The sequence below is a fragment of the Larus michahellis genome, chromosome 5, assembly GCF_964199755.1.
Source record: "Larus michahellis chromosome 5, bLarMic1.1, whole genome shotgun sequence".
In the NCBI taxonomy this organism is placed as follows: domain Eukaryota; kingdom Metazoa; phylum Chordata; class Aves; order Charadriiformes; family Laridae; genus Larus; species Larus michahellis.
In genome coordinates, this window is record NC_133900.1 from 44,282,068 (window position 1) to 44,294,343 (window position 12,276).

The following is a 12,276-nucleotide window of genomic DNA, read 5'->3' on the forward strand; positions in this document are numbered from 1 at the left end:
AGGTCTGGCGCTCCATCTCTAGCAAGTCGCTGTAGCCCTGTGCTACATTTACGCTTTTCTGACGTAACTATTTGTGGGTCTGAATAGCTACCCGAATCCATGATTTAGCTGGGTTAAAAAAACCCAAATAAACAAAAAAATAAACTTTTAAATTTATCTTATGACAACTTAAGATTTGGTGACTCTACAGACCTAACATTAGGGCATAAAGCAAGGGTGGTAGGAGAGCAGGAATGAGGGGTTGAACTGCTACTGAAGGCAAGCATTGTGGTATTACGGGCTGGGTCTAGCCTCAATAAAAATCCTTTATATAGCCTTTTTTTAAAACAGCTGAAAGAACTTAGAATCCATTCAATGATTCTACAAAGAATGAACCAATTTGAGATCCACAACTAGAAAACCAGATGCGTACTACCCAGTGAACCTGAGTTAGGAGCCAAGACTGTGAACCCATAGGACAAGGCACTGGCATGGTGTTACCATGGTAGAGAAATTTACAAATAAGAAATAATAAAAACCACTAAAGCACAGTATCAGATAATGAAGAAAAAGCACCGTTAAAGCATTTCTCAGACATCTACGAAAGATCTTTTCAGGCAAGGGCTGTCTGAAAGAAATAAAAAGCAGCGGGAATCTGTTTAACACAGGATTTGGCGTACTTTCTTGGTGAACAGGATTACTAAACATACCTAAATACCCGGAGCTAGAAACTGTTTACTGGATTAAAATGTTGGCTTAGATAAAGAAATGGTGTCTTTGTAGGAAGCCACTATGAATTTCAAAAAGAACGGGACTGAAAAGCTGTTAAAAATATTTAATGTTTATTTATTATTAAGACTAAAATATATTTAAGTGATATCTTGTCCTGGTTTAAGGTAAAACAGAACCAATCTCACACATTTTAATTGCAAAATACTGCAATTTATCTTGAAAGCTATGGATATATATTTCTAGTTTTAAAACATCAATAGTTCTGCTACAAAAACTAGATCATGAGTGCATATATCAAATGTAGCAAAGTTAAATCTACATGACTTTTCACAGTCTTCAACTAATAGATCTTCATTAAACTCCCTTATGACTTCCCAGGGCTTTGCAAATGAGTGAATCAAATTATTTTATTGAATATGACTCTAAATTGTTTCAGTTCACAGTACAGAAATGTACTCACAAATTATAGATATATGTTTGCATATATTTGTGTATCTTTAGTTACATAAATTATTACAGAACTGGGTAGATGAATCATGAAGAGCTAAATGGTAAAGATTCAACTAAAATATAAGTACTTGAAATCATTTCAAAATCTCTTTCTGCTGTAAAATGGTATCTACAATTATTTCTGCTGTAAACAGACATCTAATATAACCTGATACTATAAAAGCCAAAAATAATTCAGTAGAATGGTCTACAAGAAATGTTATAAATATAGCTACAAACCAACTATATCTTCAGGGTGTTCATCCTCCATGGAAATGTCATTTCATATTTTTTCCATTACAGGAAAATACTCCACTGTTCCTCCAAGGTATTCCTATTGAGCAAAGGAAAACATCCTTTGCACTTTAAAAAATTAAGCCAGTGTCTTTGCGTATGCAATTTTATTCAATAGCTACAGTCTCCAAGCTCTGCTACCATCTGTAGTCTAAAAATAAAACGTACCAAAAGTAACCTGTGTATTTTTATCTGATGTAAAAGTGGTATATGAAGAAAATGTGTTAGCAAGTATTGTTTGGTGTTGTTTTTTTTTTTTTCATTTGAGAAAACATTGATAAAACATACATTAAAGCTACTAAAATATTCAACTTAGAATAGTCCAAAACACAAATCTTATTTGCTTGTTTCTAGAAATCATTGAAAGGACAAAATTTGCCTTCTAGCAGTAATTAAACACAAGTAGTACAACATTCAGATTCATTCCAACAATAATACCTGCCCCACATGACTGTTTATTAAGAATTTACATTGTGATACTTATAGAAATACATAAACATTTATATGTGTGTGTATAGAGAAAAATATATATACACACATCTATCATATGCAGTCGAAACATTTACTTAAATACATTTTTCTATCTTGTATGTATATAAGCTGAAGAGTTCAATGGGAACAAGTACTCTTTGGACAAATGTCAGATGTTGCTTTAAGGAATGGCACTGGTGCATTCCAATGCAAGTTATAATATTTTTCCATCTTTTAAAATAACTTATATTTTGCAGACCAGGAGTAAATATCACTAGACGTTTTCACAGTAAGTGCTAACCACCTGGAATCCTTGGACACATATTTCCATATAACCACTCGTATTAATACCAACAGATCTGTCTACCTGAGCAATTTTGACATAATCACATTAACATAACAATGCCTTTCAAAATACACCAAAATATAGAAGAGTGCATTAAGACACTGTTAAGACACCTGTTTTATTATCATATGCATGACTATTGAATCCCTGAACCACACTTTTCAAATATTACAACAAAAAAATCAGCGTTAATATTTGAGTTCAGATTAAGGATGAATTTTGAAAAAAATATAAAGAGATATTATCCATATACAGTAAATCTATGAAAATCTTAGAAAAGGCTTTAATAGTCATGTAAGTCTTAGCAAAATAATAACTATGTGTAGACCTCCAATGTATGCCTGTATGGCAAGAACTGGTTCCTCAAAAATACTACCTGCAAATTAATATGGGTGTTGGCTAAAAATAATTTGAAAGAGGTCCCCATATATTGCTGACTCTAAGCAGAATATGGATTAACAAAATAATAAGTGTAAATAATGAGAATCCATTTGGTTGACTACCAGTGATACTAACAAGGAGCTATGTGTGTACCAGGTACCTATACCACAGCCTAAAAGACAAAGGGGTGTAACAGAGATTGAGTGTTTTTTAAATGACAACTAACAATTTGAAAACACAGACATAAAGCTAAATATTCTACCACCACACCTCTATTACATGTAGTCTGCTGGGGTTTATGCAGTTTAAAGGTCTCATGTTTTATTCATATATAGATTTTAAAATTTTAAAATATCTATTTCTAATTTCATCATGTAATGTGGCTATAATTTAAATCAGCAAAGAAAAAAAATACAAAACAACAACTGTAAGAGCACTAGGAATTCCTATAATCCATTGTTTTCATAGATAACAGAAAATGTATTCTGCCCAGTAGACCTGGACTTCAGATCTTTTAAGGCCAAAACTATTCCTTGCTTATTCCACTTTTTCAGAGATTTATAGGTAAGTTTCTGAAAAGCCAAATAATGATAAAACAAATAAAAAGAAATAAAACACTGATAGAGATAAATTAAGGATAATATTTATTTCTGTCCTCAAAGAACTTATCTGCCTGTATCTTCAGCAGTATTATTACAAACTTTAACACAATAGTCAAGGGAAGTTGTTACTGTTCCTGTTTAAACATAATCTTTAGTGAGGAATTTTTGTCTCAGTGCCAGTTTATCTCCACATTTTAAAAATTTGTCTTCACTTAGGAGTTTCATTTTTTCATTTGGGAGAACGTTTTTTTTTATGGAATGCTCTCGCTTGAGAGAGTAGCTGCTGCACAAACCAGAATGGCAAAAACAGAAGATTGAAGGGGAAACCCTTGTAAAAATTCTTTAACCCAGGTTGCCTGGCTTGCAACAAGCCCTGACAGATCACAGGACTCCACAGTCGGGCATTCAGCATGTCCCCATTCATCGTTTTGAACAGTTCACTTTGTTAAAAGAAAAAAACCAACCAAACAACAAAAGATACAGAACAGAACCCGTAAGTCTACACATATGCTTACTGAGGTGAAAAAGCTAATTAAGAGTTGAACCTTATTTGTTTTAAGCTTAGTAGTGAAGTGGTACACAACTGGAGTGGAATGGCACTGGTGCAGCACTTATGGCACAGCCCTGGAACGGCACTTACAGAGACTATCAGAACACACACTTAAAACTTGGTTTCTATAGTCTACCAACTCTCACTTTTTTCTATCATTAAATAACATGAGGGAAAAAAATGTGCTGAGAGTGTTGCTGCTGTATGTCTTTTACTGGCAAACACAGGGAATCATAAAAGACCTGATTTCTTCAGTAAATCATGAACATTACATTCACTGCTAAGGAACTGATATTTGCAAGGTTGCCACGCTTTTAAAGTATTAATTTCTTTTCCCTCAAAATATCACCCACAATCACTTTTCCCTTCTGATGGGAAAGACTTGAATGTATGAACAAGTACATGGTACTTCCATAGTTATATTTTATTCTCAGGAGTATTTTCCTATGTTTCAAGAAATCAATTCCCATTATACCCAAAAGTAAGAGGAAGCCAATTCTGACAACATGGAGACCAAGATACTGACCGGGAAACCTTCTTCTATCTTTTAGTGTATCTCCCAGATCTAGTCAGTAGTGTTATTTACAGACTTAAAAAAAAAAAAAAAAAACAATAGCATGCAATATCTTATGATTAATAAAGAATGTCTGAATGTCCATCAGAGTCTAGAAAACAACTAATTATTGAGAAACTGTAAAGCTTTTGAAATACATCTCAATTCAGTATTATTGCCAAATTCAATACAAAGACGGCAGCAGTTATTGAAAGAAAACTGAAAAGCAGTGCAGTGGCAGGTAAAAATACCTGATATTCTTTAAAAGACAGATCAACAAATTAAGACAGGGGGAACATTTTTTAATAATAAACTTCAGGGTACGTTTTGTTTTTTAAAAAGCATTCCCAACTAGCATCATTTGTTTTTAGTTATTAATTACACAGTAAAACAGAGATAAAACTACTCAGCACATGCATTTCAGTCTTCAGTGTTAATTTTCAGTTAACGAGGATATGAAAACAGAAAGTTGAACTCTGTAGGCATGCTTTTAAAATATTAAGTGGGCAACACACAATGCATTTTGCAAACAAGGTAGGACAGACAATGTTAACACATCTTCTTAGTTGGGTATTTTGTAAATTCAGAAAAGTATTCTGCAAACATTAGGATCAGGATCCCCAAAGAACTCAGAGTAATAGAACAAAGCCAGAGTGTGTAAAAGTAAAAATCTGGTGGAAAAAATAGTATTTCTGTATATCTCCAGAAAAACTAACAATCAATTGGGAAAAAAAAAAAACAAAAACAAAACAAAAAAAAACCAAAACATATCAAGTATGTGATAAAAAAAACATGAGCAAAATTTACAGCATATTTACACCTATGAAAGATTTTACCACCAATAAGTCATTAATTAAAGCATAACCTATTCCAGTTCTCATAGTAAAAGCATATTTGCAGACCACCTTCCTTTACCAAAAACCAAAGAAGAAAAGGAATCAACTAAAGGTACTTCATAATGAAGTGATAAGCTTAGATGATGCTTCTCCTTCTCTGAGGAGTTAGAAGACTAAAGTCAAGTACTTTTTCCTAATGTATTAGTATATAATGAGGAGAGACACATAGTGAGTGAAATTGTCAGGTTCTAAAATATTCAGGCTGTCATGGACCTACATTAACATTTATAAATTTCCACGAAACCAGAAGAAAATCATCACAATTCACAGAGTAGTGATAACACAAATGTGACATTTTTCCCTTCCCTCTATTCCACAAACTGGCAAAACAACCCATGTGCATTCATTTAAGAAATTAAGGCATTTCCTTTCACAGGCTTACTACAGTAATCCTGAATTAAAGTGATAAAGGCATAAAACATGGTGGAAAGTCCATTTATAAGAGATGTGGTTGTAATAAAATACAATTCATTATAAATCTCCTTTGAAAGTCAGTATCCATTATGGAGAAAGTTCCTGAAATTGAATTAACATTATTTTCACAGTATATTTTTTATCTCAGTCTCTTGTGTAGAAGCCCCTACACTATTTATTCATTGCATTTGTGCCATTGGTATTATCAGAAATGACAAAGTCTCTGAAGTGCTCCTTGTAGCAATTACCAAAAAAAAAGTATCAAGATTCTTAGTAGTTTCACAACTCTAGTTGTAAACTTTGAAACAACATACATGAAGTGGATTACGTTAACAGTAAATATTAAGTTCCTAGGCCTGGGGAGGAAATGTTTAATGTGAAAATTTGCTGTGTGTGCTCAAATTATTCTAAGGCTGAAATTGTTGTACTATAGCATTCTCAAAGCTCCATCTGTGTTTTGCCTCAAGACAGATCACTTGAACATGACAGACTTCCAAAACTGTTTTTCTAGATCTTCTTGTATCAGCCAGATATAAAGAGATTTTAATGATTATTTTTTTTAACTACAAAAGACAAACATCAGATTGCACACCTTTTTTTCTTCAAACATCCTACTGAAAACACAACAGTGCTTAACTTAAATATATAAATTAAAAAGCAAACAAACAACTCCCTGACTCCATGAACTTGTTTATATGAGGGAAAGTTTAAGCTACTTCGGAGGTTCCTAATGCTCCCATCTCTGTCTCTAATCAATAAAAGTTTGAAAAAAATAACAGATATGAAGTTATGATTATGCTAAATTTCTGGCCCTCTTTAAATCAATCATTTGAAGAGGGAGAAAATGACACAATTCTACAGGCATTCTAGAACAGGAGCACAATTATAAATACTTAATTTTTATCCCATACAAATAACCAATAGCAGACTCTTACCTTGATCAAATGGTTTACCCGGACTCCACGTACGAAAATAATCATCCTGGAGAGGGAGAAACAACCTACATTTAGTAAAATGTAAGAAATCAGTGCATACATGAAAAACAGAATCATGAAAGACTGAAGATGTATACCAACCTCTACTTCCTAGAAAAGGTAAGCAGTAAAAAACAAATGAGAAAAACATTACAGTCATTGTAATGGGACAAATGACTCATATAGAATAAAATAGTGTAATTAAGAGGTCATTTGCACTCTTTAAGTAAAAATACTATTCAAACAATATTACTTACTAGCACTAGCATTTAAAATAGAAAAAGTATTTCCCACAGTATTTATATAGGTAATGTTTCTAACATTGCTTTTAAAATTACAGTAGTTTTCCTGTACTTAAAGTATTGAAAAGCTTAACTACATTTTCCATTAATGATTTTTCAAAGTCATCATCAATAGAATAACTACAATTTAAAGAATGATACATTCGTTTTAGAAAAATACATATTCTGCTATGTCGTTTTCAACTGCATCAGTAAGATCTGTCACTAAAAAAGACTAATTAGCTCTATTTTCTACAAATCATCTCCCTAAATATAAAATATCCTCCTAATTATGTCATCAGCTGTATTGGGCTACAATTTCAAGATGGAAAAACTTGAATTAAATAAATTGCTTTCAAGATTTTAAGAAATTTGATAATAAATTACAAAATTATAGCTGAGAAATAAATTGATCTGCACACCTCAGATAATTAGTGAAGCAGAAAAATGACGAGAATTATTTATTACTATGTCTTAATTTAACTCACTATTCTCTAGAACAAAACATTAAAAAGACTGTACCCAACATTTAAATGCCCACATAAATTAAAATTCACAAACTGCGGTGGGTGCATTGCCACATGCAGCAGTTCCAATCCACTTGATAAAAGGTCACCAAGACCACTGTAAAGAAACCTCAATTTATAAAAAATTGAACTCCTGGGAAAATGTGAATCTCATACAGTTGTCAAAAGCCACATAATCACAACTTAAACATGATCAAGGATCATGCACATTACAGGAACAAAACATTCTTTGAGTTTTACCTCAAAGGGAAAAAAAAGTGGTTGCAGGCCAAACTGTATTTCACTGACAATGTTTTACTGGTAAAATGTTGTTATGGGAATGCATGCTTTGAAAGAGGAAGAAAAACAGAACCTGGAGGTGCAGAATAAAACCATAGTTCTGTACCAATACTTATGCATTCCTTCATTCTGCTGCTTCACACATTAACAATCTACGAATCAGTGTATGTTATTTGCCTTTTTAATTGCTATTTTTTTGGAAAGTAAATAAATATGGAAAGGCTTATCAAATGATATTTTTTTTTCAATCATGCAAGAGACATGCAGAAATGACAATTATGACAGAGTTTTCAAATTATATCCCTTGTAATAGTAACTATGCAGATGTTACTCCTATAGCAGTGTTCTGAACAGGTCTGAGCCCCGTTTCATGCAATGCTCTTCCATGAATCACAGCACATTGGCAAAAATTTCAGTTCTTGAAAAAATATGGAAGTGGTAGATTCTCTTTGCATTTCTACTACATCAGTAGAGTACAGCTACAATGAGCCTATTCAGACAATATGTTTATAATTAAAATGCTGAAAAGTTAGAAAAACTAGAACATAAGGCCATTAGAACAAAAGAGCAGTCATCCTAAGTGGGATCAAAATCCCTTCTAAGGCAAAGCATCCTGCATTATGCTTAAGGAAGAACGTAGAAGTGGAGCTTGTATAAATTACATGTTCTCAAGTTGGCCTCAAACCAACCACATGACAAATCAATTCTTGTTCATCTCTATACTGCAGACAACTTCACAGATACCAAATATAACATCCCTGAAGCATTTCTAGAATTAAGTCTTAGTTGACATACTTCCGTCCACAAAGCCACCCCATACCTTTCTCGTTAGCATCCTCTGAACCCTTCCAAGTCTATTTTTTTTATACGGTACAACTAGAATTGTGCAGAGCATTCAAGGTGAAGGAGCACTACACATCTACATACAACAGAGTAAAATTATTTTGTTCTGTATTCTTCTCCCTATTATGCCCACCCCTCCATTTTCTTTTTTTTTTTTGGAGTGTGTTTTTATGTTTTTGAATCTTAAATACAAAATATGTATAAACATATAGCATATATATCTATACTGATTTTCCTAAAGGGTTAATTTTTCACATCACCTGTTACTTAAAGGAAGTCCATTATTGGATATGTTAAAAAAAAAATCTTTATGGGCCTCTAAAGACAAAGTAAAATAGTTAATTGCTTCTTAGATTAAGTAAAGAAATTGCTTCAATAAATTGCAGTTCCACAGTTTTATAAATATTCCTAAAGCTGTTTAACCTACCACATGCATGAGAATCTGCCTGCCTGTTACATTCAGACCTTTCTTGATCTTCAAATAATAAAAGCTTGATTATTATAAAGTCCAATATCCTCTTCAGAATATCACCAAGGTGATAATATAATTTAAAAAGCCTCATATTTCATTATTTTAATGTAAAATTAAAAACAGAATGAACAAATACACAGTTTACAGTGAAGGTTGAGTGGCAGCACAGCATCTCTAGCCAAAGTATCATTTAAGTATCTATAAACGCAAAAGGCAATGTCTCAGGACAGAGCCTATGACTTCTGATTTTCTTCATGGGCTTCCTTATCTTTGTCCTGAACATGTTAAAGAGGGGGTTGTAGAAGTATACAGAACAAAGTCACAAATTTGTCACAGTAACCATACTGCTTTTTCAACATTTTCAAGTTAAATGTATCCATGCATTTTAAATTCAAAATTCATCCTTAGTGCTCTATTTGAACCTACATTTTCAACTTCAGTAATTCTTTCAAGTCTCTCTGTCTGAAAGAGACATAAAGCACTTCTAATAGCCACGTATGATGATTCAATAAGTTTCAAATTATACATGTTTAATAATTATGCTCAGTCAGGATCGTAGTGATCAAGCGTTTCTAATAATGGAAATTTGTGCTACAGTTACGTATATATGTTGAGACTAATAAATATTTTTCATTTTTCCTGAAAATGGCTTATCTTAAAAAAAAAAAGTCATCATAGAATCACAGAACGGTTAGATTTGGAATGGATCTTGAAGATCACCTAGTTCCAACCTCCCTGACATGGGCAGGGACACCTCACACTAGACTGGGTTACTCAAAGCCCCATTCAACCTGGCCTTGAACACTTCCAGGGATCCACAACTTCATTGGGCAAACTGTTCCAGCGTCTCACTACCCTCACAAGAAAGAATTTCTTCCTAATCTACCCTCTTTCAGTTTCAAGCCATTACCCCTTGTCCTATCACTACAATCCCTGATAAAGGGTCCCTCCCCATCTTTCCTGTAGGCCCCTTTTAAGTACTGTAAGGCTGCTATAAGGTCTCCCTCCCCAGAGCCTCCTCTTCCCCAGGCTGAACACCGCCAACTCTCTCAGCCTGTCTTCACAGGAGAGAGCCCTCTGATCATCTTCATCTCTGGTCTTGCTCTAACAGGTCCATGCCCCTCTTATGTTGGGGTGCCCAGAGCTGGGGTCTCATGAGAGCAGAGTGGAGGGGCAGAAATGCCTCCCTCAACCTGCTGGACATGCTTCTTTTGAGGCAGCCCAGGATGCAGTGTATTGCTTCTTCATGGACTTCCATATGAATTCTTCTCCCCTCTTCTCCCCTCATTCTTGAAAAGCAGTTGGTACACGAGTTTTAAGAAATACACATTTAAGTACAATAAAAGAGAAAAAAGCTCCCTGGAAAAAAATCATGTCTGACAATGTAGTTACGCAGCAGAGGTTTTCTGCTTTAGAGATACAAAAACATGATCCTATTTAATCTTTCTTGTGTAGAGAATCTATTATATCATTTCATTCATCTCTCTTCTGCAACATTTTCAGTAGGTGCTGTCATACATTGCTGACATCACTTGAATTGTTTTCCAACAGAAATCTATATTGCTAAAGAATACAATGATACACAGCAGATATGATGAGTCTGACTCAGAGAACAGCAGGTGTCCTAGAGCAAGGAGGGCAGTTTCCTCACAAATATTTTCAGACCAAGGTTGACATGAAAAAATGGATAAAGCAAATCCAGCTCTTGTTTCATGTTCACATTTTATCTCTAGCATGGCCTATGCTTTGAAAGCCTGTATATTAAAATCAAAGATCATTTATGTCAGAGAATCCACTGAAATTGAAGTAGTTTTCTTAACTTATAATTATCTTTATATTTTATCTAAGTATAACTTACTGCTACAGCACAGGTTGTACAGCAGGGATATTGTTGTGTGACTTACAAACTACCAATTTAGGGAAAAGTCTAATAGGCAACTGTTCAATGTGAGGTATTGCTTCATATATAATGCGTTTTCAAGAAACAATACTTCTAACAGTTACCAAAATAGGAAAGATACAAGATTTCCTCCACTTTATTCAACACCAAACTAAATTCTGCCCATACAAAATTCCATTCAAATTTTATACAGCTTATTATAATGCAAAAAATACATTTTACTGCTCGCCTCCCTATTCCTACGTAGGGGATGGTTTGTTTTTATCAAAGAAGAACTACATACTCCAATTTGTAGATGGACATGAAATCATTTTTTGACAGATTCAGAAACAAAAGTCTTTCAAGCTGCACATGCTCCCTAATATAACTTAAAATCCACAGCAGATTTTTTTCTTTGCTGCCATTAGCTATGAGATTATTTTGCTGTTTTTAATTTCAAGGAGTTCTTAATGGGTTTTCTATTCCATTTCTTATATCTGCATCTCAAGTACATACATCTGCTTCTCATCTGATCTGAAAGCTCTTTATCTCTTTTTAGGCTAGGGCTTTGCTATTTGGTAGCTATGCTATTTTCAGACTCACTTCAACAAGCCTACTGAATTGAGCCAACAATACTACATTGCGGCCCTCCACTCGCCTTAAGCTTACTTGGGCAGCAGACCTGAGCTCACCAAGTATCTCCCCTTCATGTCTTTGCACCTCTCCAATAGCAGAGGGTTTGACTCATCTGCACCAAACCTTCCCAGTGACTCCGTAACATGTATTTATATTTTAAGTCTCACTGAAAGAGCTGTGCTAGGGTCGTCACCTGAAAAGTCCCAACCTCTTTCCAGTACTGGGCAAAAAAAGTTAGCACCAATAGTGCGCGGAATTTTTTTTCCCCACATATGTTGCTCCAGGACCTTCACACCAATGTCAGCAAGATTGTCATTACCCCGCAGAGCCTTAAATTGCTGGTCACATGGAGAAGTGTTACAGCAATAAAAGGATGAGACACCATCAAAGTTTCCATCATATGGGAAATCTGCTACTCCTAAATACTGCAATTTCCCCAAAATAAATGATGGCCATAGGCAGCATACATAGAATAATGAAGACACTCCAACCACATCTAAGAGAGTACTACCCCAAAATATAAACCATAACTGAGGAAGGATAAGTTGCACCATGAAAATGCACGATGCTTGTGTACTGGGAAACTCTTCAACCTGAAATCTGAGCCAGTCTGGAATCCTTGTCCAGGATACAGATGCGCTCTTCAGCAGCATGTGGATACCCACCTGCCTATCAGAT

At 34.3% G+C, this 12,276-nt stretch overlaps 1 protein-coding gene across 1 annotated transcript in view; it reads right to left on the bottom strand.

Moving 5' to 3' along the window:
- Nucleotides 1-12,276, bottom strand: part of SPOCK3 (SPARC (osteonectin), cwcv and kazal like domains proteoglycan 3) — a 217,119-nt gene that overhangs the window by 134,706 nt on the left and 70,137 nt on the right. The window contains exon 3 of the mRNA XM_074589830.1: nt 6,643-6,688. Coding sequence (XP_074445931.1) covers nt 6,643-6,688 — 46 coding nt within the window. The remainder of the gene's footprint in view (nt 1-6,642; nt 6,689-12,276) is intronic.